Genomic DNA, 14,860 nt, shown 5'->3' with positions numbered 1-14,860 from the left:
GTGCTAAATGTCCGAAAAACCAGCTGTCTTTTTGGGCAGGACATAATAAACGAGTTCTGGGTTGAGTTCTCCTGCAAAAACTCGAGAAACAAAGGTGAATGAGGACCCAGGTATTCACCAGGTGAACACAGAAAAAAAAAACTTGCCAGTATCGACATGATGTGGGGTCCTGTCACCTTTGCCCTATCGGTTTTAAATTTGACTGGTGAAGTTGTTAGTTGAGGACTACAGACCCTCAGCGAAACTAGGGTCAAGTACAGGAAAACAAATTATTTTAATATGACGATGTGAAGACTAACAGATGCAAAACATTACAGGTGTCAAGTCGATCAATGCAATTTTTTTCACAGGCATGTAAGATATCGTTCATGCACAAATACACAATTAAGGATGAACTAAAGTAGTTGAACTTCTTGTCTTCTATTTACAGTACGGGGAAAAGAACGAATGATCACTTTTTACCTTACACTTTTCAAATAAAAACAAAACAAAGGTGTAATGGGTTATATTTAATAATATTTGAAAACGTGACATGCATTTATATATAAAATAAATTGTTACATAATTTTGATATAACAATGTTTCAAAGAGCATTTCTAGATATAAGTGAAAGTGAATAAATACACATGTACAGGAATATACAAAATTACGAAACTCCGAAAGGTTTGGAAGGGTGGATGGGGTGGTGAAGAGGAGAAGGTGTGGAGGGGAGATGATAAGAAGGGAAGCTGAAATGTGTGCACTACAAATCGAGAGTGACTCTTGACCCTCTTCGGTACCCGTTAGCGTTAGGGTTAGGGTTAGGGTCATCGTTCACCCTTTGGTACTCCTTTGAGCTGGAATTTCCTCTCATGCATCGACACACGCAGCAGATGGCGATCAGCATGATGATGACCGCAAGGACGCAGATGCCCACATAAATGTAGAATGACAGGTTGCTTTCAATTTTCTGTTCAATCGTCTCCGGCGCTTAAAAGAAAAATGCACTTCTAAAGCAAAAGACTGTGTGTGTGTGTACGCGCGCTACGTCATCAAAAATCTATCCAATGATTTTATTTGTTAGAAAGGTTTGGAAATGTTCCGTACCCGAATATGCAAGCACATGACCCTTAATTTGGAGTTTGTTCTTTATGGTCGTGGAAGAGACATCCGGCATCCGAAACAACAAGCCATTTCGACTAGTTTGTTTTGTCAAGAGATCATGTTAAATACGCTTTAAAATGATCAAGGGTTTCCGTATAAAACATTTATCTATAAATATTATTTTATTTAAATTTTCCTGTCATTTGCTTTGGGTTTGCAGGCTCCCTCCCTTCCTTCCCTCTCGGTCGTATATGACTGGGCGATACCCGGGTACAGGTAATCACTACGAACAGACATTCAATCTCTTGACATTTACATAATTATGCTTACGTGGTTTAGCAGTTGGCTCCATTACATATTTCGGCACCTTTTCTGACGACAAACGGATTCGTCACAGTTATTTAGTGTTTGGATCATGTCCCAGTCATTCAAAAATAAATCACAAGAAGAGTGAGTGCGTGAGTGAGTGGAGTGAGTGTAACAAATAACGCTTCCTTGCCATGTTCGTCTCGCTCTGTTACAAAGTTGTAAACAAACATCATGAAATTTCCCAAAATGCAAGACTTTGCAGGTTTATGTCAAAGCTAAGTACTGTGGTTAGCTGCTTGTTGCCTATCGTATAACTTTTGTATGTAGCTTACTGTCTGGTCTGCACAATGGACTATGGGATGGCTTTTTGACCTAACAGTATCGTATCCTATAATATCGGATCGATACATCATATGTCATCGTATTATACATAGTCCAATAGTATTGCATTGTACAACACGTACTGAGCTGTGTTGTATAATATGGGTATCACATTGCACCGTTGCGTATCGTATGATAAAGAATCGTATTGTAATTCATAGTATCGCACTGCGCATCGTATGATATGTTATCGAACTGTACCTCATTATATTACACATTATCGCATTGCACTGCACTATACAGGTCGAGTCACTTTAAATTGCCCGCCTCCTATAACAAACTTCAATGAGGGGGACTACTTTTAAGTGGTCCACCCTGTATAACATAGTATCACAGAATCTATGGTATGTTAGTACAGTGTACCGTACTTTGTACTGTAGTGTACCACATTGTACTGTACCATGTCTATAGCATCGCACTGTACCATACAGCACCCACACAGCACACCCGATCATGTACCGCGGGGTGTACAGCTAATGTTGTATTGTTTTATTTCGTCACACGTCAGACGCGCATCATACCTATGTCATACACGGCCACCCAGGGAAGGACAGCTCCACAGTGGAAGGCAGGGTTGTCGTCACAGAAGCGCCAGCATCCTTTACGACTTCCTTTGTCTGTTCCCTCCAATGTCGTGCTACAGCAGCATTCCTCCGCGTTCTGTGTGGACGGCCAAGCAAGCACGCAAACAGAACAACACGAGGTGAGTCGAGAATGAAACTGATTGGCGAACAGCAGTCAGAGGAAAGAAAAAGACGAGAGGAAGCTAGGTAAGAAGAATAACTAGGAACAGAGCTAGATTGAACATCTCATTCACGCTGTGATGCTGGTTCTAAAATTTGTCCAGTTGGTTTTTTTTTAATTTTTTTTTTATTGCGCCTAAACTGCTAATGTTAGTACCAGTCAATGGTGTAATATCACACACCACCACCACCACCACCACCATCACCACCACCACCACCACCACCACCACCACCACCACCACCACCACCACCACCACCACCACCACCACCAAGTGCTTTGTCTGGCTGATGACTTCAAGAGACGAGTGTAGCCTACCTTGATGGCAGCCAGATTCTTCTTCTTCTTGTAGCAAGAGTGCATGCACATTCCTACGCTCATATCATCGTCTGAGAAACTGTCCTTGCAGAAGGGACCTCTGTCCATGTAGCATCCAACGTAGGCTGTGCAGACAGTGACAAGTGTAAGAAGTTGATTACATAAGGGTTTATCGGATTTACTTTCGTTTAAAAAAACACTAATATTATTTGTTAAACTTCTAATGTACATCAACGAAGATTAACGTTTTGCCCGCTTATTAAGTCCAAAGGCAAGCACACGAAGAGTCCCACTAAAAGTACTGGTGGTGGGTGGTGAAGAAGTGAAGGGCCATAGGTCTTCACAAAAATGCTGACACATTTTAAACCAGCATTCTCTCTCCAAATAAATTCATAAACCTCTCTCTCCCCTTCACTTTATCCTTCTCTCTATCATACATATGCGCGCTCACGCAGTCCTATATACTTAGATGCACATTACACTTATCGATACATTTTTAAATGCACAAACTGATGCATAAAAGACTCACATTCGTTGATGTAATCCCAAAAGCGTGTGAACTCTGACTTCTGAAAGTAGCCTGAATATTAAAGAACAGCCAACGTATGATGTGTCACCCCTTCATGATGAAATTGTTTTCTCTCTCGATCTCATATTTCAATTGTTTGAAAAACATCGTGGTAAATATTTTTTTCGAACTGAAAGGCAATTAGCAACATCCTCAAGCAGTCTTGTCTACAGTAACACCCGCTGAATGTTAGAAAAGGCGTGACAAACACAGCTGTGTGAGATCTAAACAATGACCACAACTCACGATGCACCTATGTGAAAAGAGGTGCAGTTTTGTGATTTTCTTCTGTGAAGATGCAGAGTTTTACCTTTGTGGAGATGCGCATAGTTTACCTGTGTGAAAAACCGTGTATTTCTCTTGATGACCGCCACACATGATGGTCGAGTCACCTACGCATGGAAAGTCGCAGAGAAGAATTCCTGTTTGGTCCATCTTGCTCATGGTTTCTCTACACGTGCACTCTTTTCCGTACTTGTTTGAAACAAAAGAAATACCACATTCTAGCTTCAAACACCAGGATGGAGGCACGACAGACCTAAAGGCAATGCTACATTATATGTAGATATGTCTACAGATCTGAAACAATGCTGCATGAAGTGTCGGCGTGCTTTACTATGAATCACTGAGGAACTGAGTACGAAAATTGAGTACTTGAATTGAGTATGTGAACTGATCACAACGAACCTGCAAATGGAAGCTGAAAACACCACACAAACATTGGAATTAAATGCAAACATCAAAGACTTAGAGCTCTCATAGCCAGCAAAGCTGCATTACTCTGTTCGCTTGCTTTAGCGCACTTGTTTTTATTTTAAAATGTTCTAAATTTTTGGCTTGGGATAGCAAGAGTGTGCTTAACAAAAGCATTGAAGTGGGTCCCATTTATTGTTCCTTGGTGTAGATTAGTGAAAAAAAAATTCGGGGTAGAAAATGTTAAGAGCAAGGGCTATGATGACCATATCATAGTTTTATGGTTAACGACCCAAGATTGGGTTAAAAAAAGAAAAAGAAAACAAATACGACACAGAAAATCACTGATGATGTTTGTTTTAACCTTTGACCGTACTGACCTTGACAAGGGCATAAGAAAAGTTGAGTTTCGCACAATCGTTGGCGCAGATCAGGGTGGTCATAGATTTGTCGATTCCAGTTCTTTTGCCATCTTTAAGGACTCCGCCTCCAGTGTAGTACCAGCACCCGAGGTCTTTTGCCTCATCTTTGGGAGTGCTCGCTTCACAGTAAAACATGTCTCACACAACGTTTCGTAAACATATTTTTGTTCATTAAAAAGGAACATTACCGGTCGGTTTACCGCACCGTGTGTTATAGTATTAACGATTGATTGGTTGATTGACTGGCACTCATCACGCGCTTGCAGCATCTGACTGTAATAGCCGACCTTTCAGTCTAAAACAATGAATGGTTAGTATAATGACCTTTGTGTACCTTCCCCACAATCAAATCATTTGTCTTTTCTCTATTAAAAAATGATGTCGTTATGATAAGTACTCGTTTTGATGTAGTGGTTTTTTGTTTTGTTGCTTTCTGTTTGTTTGTTTTTTTTTCTTCCACAGTGCTTCCAAACACCAAATATGCTGTCGGAAAATTTGTCTGAACATAACTGAAATTGATTCTATTGCATTTTCAAAACCGTTTTACACATGTTTTGTGTTTCTATTAAAAACTAATGATTAATTAAAGAAGTTAAAATGCTTACCTGGGCTAAATTAAGCTCACGTTGCTATAACGTTAGCAGAATATACAATGATTTTTGTTTTATTCCATAAATACGAAGTGAAAGAATTTATTAATAGAAAAGAACGCATGATTGATTTAGCTTGTGACTTGTGACATCACCGAAGACCGCTGGGGTCACGCAGCTAGCATTAACATTTCCAAAAAAAAAACTCAGGTAAGAGCTGTGACTCTGGAAAGACGCGTTTCACGAATGAACGGCACAAAATTTTTCCCTCATATTTGGGGGACTTTGGTACTTTATAATGAACTAAACCATAATCATTAAAACAGATATATTTTTGCTTGCCTGCAATTCACAGGCTTGACAAGGTTTGTTCGAACAGTGGGGTGTAGACTTTTCTTTTAAATACATTTTAAAATGTTTTTCAAATAGTTTTACATTTATTTTTTATCTAAATGAAAAGCAACTCACCAAATGCATCTCGGAATGTTATCCCGAAGAGCACAAAGTAAATTATTGAACTCAGGATGAAGGCTTTTCTAGCAAACAGCATCATGTCTGTTGAGAGAGACTTCTGATCTCGCGAGGAGACACGGAGAATATGTGCGTCATCGTTAGGGAATTATGACGTCAATGACACTGTTGTCGTCATAAGTGTCGTAAGCAATATTGACCTAATGATGTTTAAGATAGTCTCATCTATCTATTGATCGATCTACATATCTATCTGTCTATCAAAACTAAATGGATTTCTTCTTCTAACCACATGTTCCGCTGCGTGCGTCCGTTTATGTGTTACTGTTATTGTTACTACTATAATGCTTATATTTTTCATCATGTGCTTTGAGCTAACCTTTGATGGTGGGAACAAGTGCTCTATAAATTAGCTGTATTATTATTAAATAGTGGTTAATGTTCAGAGGCCTATGTTCTTTGTGAAAGGGAAACAATCGAAAGTACGCAACGCCTCTTTTAAGAACGCGCTTACTTCCCCTTTCCTTCACTTACTTTTCTCTTCCCCTCTAACACGTTCAGAATAATCACAAAGCGGCAACAGTTTTACCAAAATGAAAAATAAAAAAATAGTTCAAAAAAGTAATAAATAAATAAATAAATCTGTATAATATATTTTGCATCTGTCTACAACAGCAATAGAAATTTTCTCTCTTTCAGAGCTTCTATAGGTGGTAAACCACAGTAAAAATTTACTATTTACACCCGACATAGTTACACACACTCATGTAGACGGTTTGGTTATAACTTAGTTTTAAAAAAAGCCAGCATAATGGCGAAGCAAATGAAGACTTGTTCTAGGATCCAGAAGATGTCAACCTGCGTTTGTGTTAATTTATGACGAATTGTGAACTCATAGTGTGCATGTATTTTTCTGTTGATGTTCAGTGCGTCAATGGTCTTCCACATTTCCAAGAAAGAAAAAAAAATACAGTTGCTGCTTATGATTTATTCTCAAAACATAACTATATGTGCACTTATTCTGGAATAGAAATGGTAGTTTCTTCTTCTTGATCCTGCTTGCCAGCTTAATAGCAGGATTGTTTATTCTCTTTCTCTATCTACTTCACATAACAACCAGACACTACACAACATAAAATCTTGATAATTCGTTTTAATAAAATAGACAAGTAACAAATTAGGAAAATAGGAAATCAAAGATCTAATGACCCATGAAGAACCATTATCAACTACCATGAACCTATTATGAATAGACACACTGCCAAATATATAATGCTGCAAACCAAGTCCATTGGCAAAAGCTATTTATCAATTGCCAATGGTCTAGTCGGGACAACTCATGTGACTCTGAACGTTCACGCTTGCTCGTGACAAGACAAGCGTCAGGCAGTTGCTTAAAGGGGGAGAACTGGTGGTATCTTTTTTTATCCTCGTATGCATGCATTTATGTCCCTTAGTCCTTTGCGAATTGTTTTCGATTTTTTTTTTTTAAAGAGGGGTGGTCTTTTGTGCCAGCTGTCCACAGGACTAGAACGTTCTGCGGGTGTTGCTGTTGTAGTCGGACAGGTCAGGTAGTAGCTGCCGTCTGGTAGCCCGAAGACCTGTTGGGCGGCAATGCGTAGCGGCACACGCAGCAGGCTGCGGTGACAATGACCGCAGTCACCACCAGGCTGACCAACACCCAGAAGGCCACCATCGCGTTCTTGTTCAGCTTCTCTCGGTCCTCTGCAATTTCCTCTGCCAGCGCTGAAACTCGTGAGTATATATATATTACACTGATTAAAGATTATCTCGTCTGTAAGCTGACGTGATCTCAGCTCATCTGCCCATGAAAGCTAGAGGACATACACGTTGTGTGGTTGGAGAAAATGTTTGACAAGAGGGTGATCACATTTACAGCGTTTACAGGAGGGCGCCGCACCCATACATCCTCACTCATATACGTGCAAAAAGAGATGATGCAAGCTTTTCTTTTCTTTTTTTTTCCGTCGCTCACTCACACACGCACACACACAAACACAAATGCACTCACATATTTTTTTGTTTTCTGTTTTTCTTCTCGAACGATCTACATTCTCCTGTCTTTCATGCTTTCATCTTTCTTTGTCGTGCGTTGCTGCTGCTGCTTTTATTTATTTATTTATTTATTCATTCCTTCATTCATTCATTTATTTGACGACAAAAGTCGCCTGCCATATCCCTATGTAAAGCCCACGAACGTTCACCATCGGTGAAATGTCAAAAGGTATTCTGTAATTTACTTACACTTGGCTGGGGGTTCGATGTCTTTAACTGCCTTCTTGTTTTTGGGGTAGGCTTGTATTTCGTTCAAAAGCGTTTCTAGCAACAACGAATGGCATTAAAAATATTTACCAAGATTTGTTTTTAAAGTGTCCCTAAGTATTGACAGCTGTACTGTACTTGACCGTATTCCTCCTACCTCGGTATCTGTATGTTTGATTGTTTTGAATGCACATACACACACGCAGCCTGATCAGCAAGTAGGCAGACTGGCTGATAATTATAATTAATATATACATCTAATAATAATACTTACTGGAAATATGACTGTTCATCCATACAAGTTTTTCAAAGGAGCTAATGATTGGCCTCTTTACTGTGATACCTGATTTTAAGAAATAGATGCTATAAAATTTCGAAGGTATATATTTCTCTAATGAAACAATATACCTGGGACATATAAACATGAAATAAAGCTCTGTTTCAAATATATCTGTACAATATGGACAGTTGTAATCAGAAGGTAACGTATTGCGTACGTGCCTAAGGGTATGGACTTTTATTAAAGAGTCACTCTAAATCCTACGCTCCTTCTCAATACAGTTATAAAAAAAATTTCTCGGACATAATACTACAGGACAACGAATTTTGCATACAGGGCTGACCACTCCTGCTTTTTGCCCGCCACGCTTACGATGCTGATCACCACATCACCCTTTACCTGTGCGATAAATCGACAAGTGGAAGTTGCCGCCCCCACACTTGAAGGGTTGCCCGTCTCCACAGGTGCGGAAGCAGGCGTCAGGCTCTACCAAGACCGTGCCATCGACAGAGGAGTTACAGCAGCACTTTGTCCCTGCCTGACTGGTCGCTCACTCGATCATTCACACAAGCGAGTGAGCCAGGTTAAAATTACCTATTCACTAATCAGTTCCACAGCTTATATATTTAAAAAAAAAAAAAAAAAAAAAAAAAACATGAATAGAAGAGAAAGGGATGAATACGGAGAAATTCGAGAAAGTAATTCGAAAAAGACGACACTTTATCAGTAAAAGCAAGTGAGTTCGTTATACAAAGTTTCATCCTGGAGACAATCCTTTCATGAAGAGATGAATATCAATGAACAAGTCATCCTTGCCAGAGCCATATACTGGTATCGGGAGCAGCGCCCACATTCACAAATCAGCCATCCAAAGAAAATATATCTGCATATTCATCAGGTAATGTCATGAAGTCTTCTACAGCCTAGACGTCGTGGAGTCGGTGAACTGTAATTGGTTCACCCTGTCCAGAGCTGAACCCCTACGCCGTCTTTTATCACCCATGACCGATTACATACTTCTTTGAAGGGTAAGTAGAAGGGAGAAGGGAAATTTCCAGTTTCAGGCCTGACTGAGTGTACTAACCGTCAGGTTCAGTACACACACACACACTCTCTCTTAATGAGTAGTAGCTTAACTTGAATTTCAGCTAGTAAGAATAAATTAAACTTGGCATCAGACAGGAAAGATAAAAGCTGTACACCTAAAGTTGGGCGGGTGCAGCATAGGGAAGGTTGGGAGTAAAGTTAACCCTGTTTCATGACTAGGACCACAAAGAATGGCGCATAATTACACACGACCGACAACTAGTCTCATTATTACTGCAAACAGTCTTACAAACATTTATGTTGATGGAGAGAGTGCAGGAAGGTGACGTCACAGGACAGGACAGAGGGTTTACCTGGACGTGGTGCCTACCTGCAGACCCGCGTAGAGGGCCAGATGCTCCTCGCACATGCTCATGCACATACCCACGCTGAGGCGCGGAGTCTCAAAGCTTGAGGCATCACGACAGAACTTCTTGTTGTAGTCCGTGTAGCACCCCATCAATGCTGCAGCAAACCAGAGTTGTCCACCCTTCACCCTTCCAGACATTCTGTAGTGTCCTAAAACTTTTTCTGGGGCTATTTGCTGTGTACTCCTGTGATGTCACGACCATAACTAACCACAAGTATGAGTAGAGTTCAGGCTACATTATAAATAGTAATAGGGACATCGGCATCAGTTAAGAGAGATTATATATATATAAAACTATGTGAACTGTTACAACACGAATAATAATAATGTCAGTTCCTTCAAACATATGCGGAACCCATGCTTGCCTTTTAATACCCTCCTCACAGGGCTCCTTAACTCCTTGCCACCCTCCTTCCTAACCTAATCGGCTCAAACATGTACATAACTACGTATATAATACAGAAATATATTCAAGAAGCTTACCATCGGGGATGCTCTCCAACATAATTGTGTAATCTGGCTCAGGTATATACCCTGAAAATATATGCAAAGATAGATGTTAATTTTGCTGTTATATGTACACAGTGTCACCCCCCCCCCCTCCATTTCCCCTGGTCTCTAACTCTAAACGCAATATGATGTGACCCTATTCAATGACATGCACGTGCACACGCAGAATGTGATGTCACCAAACCCACTACGTACATCTAAGCTCCATTTTGCAAACTGGAATGGTGTTGTCAGTAGTTTGACGCATGGTGACAATGATGCCTTTGTAATGATCCGGGCCTCAGAAAATGTTCACTTCCTGTAGGCAACAGCACTCCTGCCGGGGAATGAGGCGACCTTTCCTGCACGGCCTTATCTTGTGTCGTGAAAGGCGTAAAGACTTAATAGCAGCTTCAGTGGATCCGTAAAGGTCTTTCTTAACCGGACAGTATATGGACAAAAGCTGAACCACCTTTGGCAAAATAATGATATTTCATGCAAAATATTTGAAAAAAAAACTATGACATTTTCCCTAATATTTTCCGGTTTAGAATAATAAGCGTGTTTCATTCTCAGCAGTCTTGTTTTCCTCTATTTTCCTCCCGTCCCGCTATCGTCTGCACGTGGGCGTAAAGGTAGATGGGGAGGGAGTGGATGCCGACAGGTCTGACGAATGCTCCCACGGGATAAACTTTTGGTAGGAGACAATCTACCGTTATTTCCATGGAGATAGAACTGACCGTGCAGCTCTTTATTAAATAGACTGCTCTTTATTAGATTAACTGCTCATCTGGTAGTCCATCGCTGCAATGAAGGGCAGACGTGAGTGCATTTCACCATCTGATCCCTCTCCTCCTCTAGCTGCTGCTATTAGTGGCAACTGCTGCTGTTCTAGTCAGCGGTCTCTAGTCAACCTATACACCAGTCTCAAGTCACAATGCAACTGTAAACTGCGAAAATGGCGTCGACTGCCAGCATATATTGAGCTGGGCTTTACCGACGGGTGGTGAAAGGGCGCAAGCAATTTGGAGGAGGGCAAAGATACTCTTTGTCTGTTCCTACTGCGTGATCACGGCTCCGGCAAGACGGGAGCAAGAAGCTGTAAACAATTGAAGCGATAGGTGTGAGAATGGCACACCTGAGGCAACAGATCGAGCACCTGCATGAAGGGGCTACCTGTGTGAAACGCCGACACGTGGTCCTGGGAGCCACACGGGTAGGCGTTGTTTCCCGCGCATTGCATGGTGCACTTCGTGGTGTAGGACGGTTGCAGCGAGTTCATGCTGGAGGTGCAGATGCACTCTCTCCCATTCTTGTGGATGACAGAAAAAATGAAATTAATCTGGTTTATACCTGAATAACTCACACACATTTTCTTATACTGTTTTATACGCTTACTTTATATCTTCTGACCATCTCTTTGAACTAATTTCTAATTAAAATTTACATTTAAATTGTTTGAAATAGTATAAGTAGGAATATATGACTCTTCGAAGCATACGGCCTGGCAGTGGCTTCTGTTTGAAATATTGACCAGGTGTAGCGTTTACGGCTGCAGGTAGCAGAGCAGGGCCTCCACTACTGGCATCAACAGAAAGAAGTTTCTGCTGTTGACACTAAGCAGTCGATCCACAATATTGATTGTCAGATGCAGCAGCTTCTGCTGTTGATACTAGTGTAGCACCAACAGTCTCTGAATATTAATAAGAGGGTAATGTAGCTGAGACAGTTGACACTGGCAGGGCAGTCGCTTTTATCGTTAATTGCCAGGATTTGCATTATTGATGAAGCTGTGCTTGCTCGTACTCGACCGTAGCGCTGCATCTCTGTTTTAGTTTATGAATATGGAAAGAGATGAAAGGAGGAAAAAAAGGGGGGTCGGGAAAAAAGGGCAGCGACGCTACGGATGCTTGTGGCTGGGATAATTGTATGTGTGTTTGGAAAGTAGGGTGGGGGGAGAAGCAAGAGAAACGAATGGTAGGTGGGTAGAGTGATCGAAACCTTGGATGGGGCGAGAACCTAAAAAAACACACACAAAAAAACAAAAACAAAAAAAAACAACAACAACAAAAAACAACAAAAAACAAAACAAAACACAAAAAAAACCTGGTCCTCTAGTTGGCTTTGCTGTCGACGAGGACACGCAGGCACTAACACACAATTACTTCACTTACTTAGTCCCCTCCCCCCCGTAAAGGGCGAGGGCTAAATGGGAAAAAAACATTTTCTTTCTCATTTTACCTCTCGTTAATAAAGAATTGTCATTGTCATTGACATTAAAATGATGTCCTTGGTGACATTTTCAGTGCATTAGGCCCCACCGTACGGACACATTTGTGGACGAGGACGCAGGCACTGACACGTGTTATCAATGGAGTCTGCTGCGGTGCTGACCTTTAGCAGGGCGTAGAGGTGGCGAAGGTTCCAGCACATCGGGATGCACGTGACCACATTGACGGTCAGGTCTCTGGCCACAGTGGCGCGATGCTTGTCCTTACCTTCATCGGCGTCTTGCCAACAGCCTAGGTAGTGTGACTGTCCTACGGCTGGTAGGTCGACTGCCCAGCAATGAAACATTTAAGTGTTGGTACTTGCAGGCAGCTTCCAGCTATTCACATCATCTTATAAAAAAATATGACTGTTATTTAATGAACACGCAACTAAATCGTTAATCCATTCAAATTATAACTCTTCCTCTATTTCTTACAATCGTTATAATTGAGTAATGTAATTTTTACTAATTATTATTGTTTATTAACATCATGCCTGTTACGATCATTCAGTGATATAATGCTCTTTGCGACCAGTGTGTCATCTTTCTTCAATTTTCCCACGATCCTGTTGTCATCTTCATATCATAGCAGTTCTAACAGGCTGTCATATGTCTCGCGGCCTATTTAACGTCCTTTTTAAAGCCACTTGCATGTTATCTCTATATCATGTTTGTAACATTTATCTCCTGTTAGTATTCAGTAACATCGTGTGTGTAATGTCCTACTGTTGTTAGTGTTCCCTGCCAGAGCAACCTGCTTGTGATGACCTGTGACACTGTCATTCAATCAAGTAACATAATTCCTGTCATGTCTTGCTGCCACTATCATTCAGTAGCATCATTCATCGACGTACATCACGCAGTCACCCAGTGAAACATTGTCTCTCACCTTTGGAAGCAGCACTTGCTTTGACTGTAGCTGCACTGAGAGACAGTGAATAAATGATGGCGTACAGAACACAGATTTTTTGTACCAACACCGACATTTTCGTTTCGAGAAACGTCCAGAAGGATGTGGTTTGTCACCATGGATACATTGTGTTTTGACGTCACACAAAATGTTGTCGTCATGACTGCTGTGAGGCGCATTTTGTGTGAATCTGAAAAAAATAATAATAACAATAATAACAATAACAATAATAGAGTGAAAGTATACAGCGCCATATTCCAGTTCTATGGGCAGGCTCATGGCGCTTTACAGAAAAAAAAAAACAAAAAACCCACAAGTGCCCATTAGCAAGAAATGCTGAAAAATAACAATTATTTAACTTCAATTAATGTATTTATTGAGTAATGGTAAAGCAAATACTGACATGGCCATGTAAAACTACATTATTGTTGTAATATTGTATATATATTATACACAAGTACGCGCAAGAGCGCGAAAAAGAGAAAATGAGAGAAAGCGAGAGAACAAATGAGAGAAAGAATATGGTGCCTTTACACTTTTTTAAAATACTTTTTCCAATATGTGAATACTACGTTTACGGATACCTGATAATACCTTATACAAACGAAAAGACTGCATATTGATGATGATGATGATGATGATGATGATGATGATGATGATGATGATGATAATAATAATAATAATAATAATAATAATAATAATAATAAATGCAAAATTTGTAAAGTGCATACTCAGACTCCTAAGGAGCATGCTCTTAGCGCTTAAGAACAAGAACGAAACAAGAACAGCACACGAGGGAAAGAAAAACAACATGTGAACTATAAAGGAATAAACAACTGTACTAAACGTAAAATCAAATACAGAAAACACAAAGCGGAACCAAATAACAAGAACAAGAGCTGAGAGTAACATGATACTGCAAAAGGAAGGGTTTTAAAAATTACTAGCATTATGGGGAAGGTTGTTAGGAGTAATGTTTACAATAACAACCCACGAAGGTCATACAGAATGATAAACACCAAAGTTAGCACTTGTAAAGAAGACAAACCTACCAGATTCTCTGTAGTAATTTTAAAGATATCCAGAAAGCACCACACCAGTTTGTTGCTCATCGTGAAGGTATGCTGACGTGATACATGATACAATCATAATTGCACACAGCATGTGCATTGTCTTTGTGGACACATACAATTGTTTGATGTGTAGTTCCTCGTAAGCGTGTAGTAAGAAATTCAAGGATGGTGTATTCCCAGTCCACCACTGCGCCCTCGCTGTCCTTTTACAACATTCTCCAACGACGCTCGCAAACCCACTGCGACTCGCAGAACTGTGGCGTGAGTAGATTGAGGAGAACACGTGGAGAGTGTCGTCTGCTATTCCTCCAAACTGCGTTCTGACCACTTCGTCTTTGATGAAGGATTAGCTCGAAGTCGGACGAACAGCAGCACCGTAATTTCTCACAAAGTCATGTTGCTGAAGAGTCATTTTCTGCCTTTGTGGCCCCTTTTCATCTGTATTTCCATGTAAGGATTTTAAAATTCCACCCCCGCTATAAAAGGACACGCCCTAAGCCTCGCACCTGTTGCTCACGGGC

The 14,860-nt window shown here is 40.6% G+C and overlaps 2 protein-coding genes across 3 annotated transcripts; both read right to left on the bottom strand.

Moving 5' to 3' along the window:
* Positions 1-504: 504 nt before the first annotated feature.
* On the bottom strand, positions 505-5,728 carry LOC112555033 (WSC domain-containing protein 2-like). The gene is made up of 8 exons (XM_025223165.1): positions 5,574-5,728; positions 4,474-4,634; positions 3,736-3,874; positions 3,362-3,412; positions 2,833-2,957; positions 2,295-2,433; positions 1,414-1,455; positions 505-969 (listed from the first exon to the last, which is right to left on the bottom strand). Exons 1-8 carry the CDS (start codon positions 5,656-5,658, stop codon positions 743-745), a joined length of 969 nt encoding a protein of 322 aa, XP_025078950.1. The 5' UTR covers positions 5,659-5,728; the 3' UTR covers positions 505-742.
* Positions 5,729-7,040: 1,312 nt separating this feature from the next.
* LOC112555023 (WSC domain-containing protein ARB_07867-like) lies at positions 7,041-14,726 on the bottom strand. 2 transcript variants are annotated; one of them, XM_025223146.1, is made up of 10 exons: positions 14,319-14,726; positions 13,246-13,456; positions 12,479-12,642; positions 11,261-11,396; positions 10,079-10,129; positions 9,557-9,690; positions 8,539-8,677; positions 8,134-8,202; positions 7,842-7,916; positions 7,041-7,322 (listed from the first exon to the last, which is right to left on the bottom strand). In XM_025223146.1, the coding sequence occupies exons 2-10, from the start codon at positions 13,340-13,342 to the stop codon at positions 7,144-7,146; spliced, it is 1,044 nt and encodes a 347-aa protein (XP_025078931.1). In that variant the 5' UTR covers positions 13,343-13,456; positions 14,319-14,726; the 3' UTR covers positions 7,041-7,143. The 2 variants fall into 2 exon arrangements, with proteins under 2 accessions (XP_025078931.1, XP_025078938.1); XM_025223153.1 differs by lacking the exon at positions 7,842-7,916.
* Positions 14,727-14,860: the final 134 nt, after the last annotated feature.

This window comes from Pomacea canaliculata, linkage group LG2 (genome assembly GCF_003073045.1).
Source record: "Pomacea canaliculata isolate SZHN2017 linkage group LG2, ASM307304v1, whole genome shotgun sequence".
Lineage (NCBI taxonomy): Eukaryota > Metazoa > Mollusca > Gastropoda > Architaenioglossa > Ampullariidae > Pomacea > Pomacea canaliculata.
This window is presented reverse-complemented; position numbering and strand designations above follow the sequence as displayed.

Excerpts from the sequence above, each read along its gene's own strand:
- LOC112555033 (XM_025223165.1), bottom strand. The coding sequence starts at position 5,658 with ATGATGCTGTTTGCTAGAAAAGCCTTCATCCTGAGTTCAATAATTTAC. Across the intron at positions 2,958-3,361 it reads TTGGGATTACATCAACGAAT|CCTACGTTGGATGCTACATG; the intron begins GTGAGTCTTTTA and ends CTGTCTGCACAG. Across the intron at positions 2,434-2,832 it reads AGAATCTGGCTGCCATCAAG|AACGCGGAGGAATGCTGCTG; the intron begins GTAGGCTACACT and ends CCGTCCACACAG.
- LOC112555023 (XM_025223146.1), bottom strand. The coding sequence starts at position 13,342 with ATGTCGGTGTTGGTACAAAAAATCTGTGTTCTGTACGCCATCATTTAT. Across the intron at positions 11,397-12,478 it reads ACCTCTACGCCCTGCTAAAG|AATGGGAGAGAGTGCATCTG; the intron begins GTCAGCACCGCA and ends GTCATCCACAAG. Across the intron at positions 10,130-11,260 it reads CGTGTCGGCGTTTCACACAG|GGTATATACCTGAGCCAGAT; the intron begins GTAGCCCCTTCA and ends ATATATTTTCAG.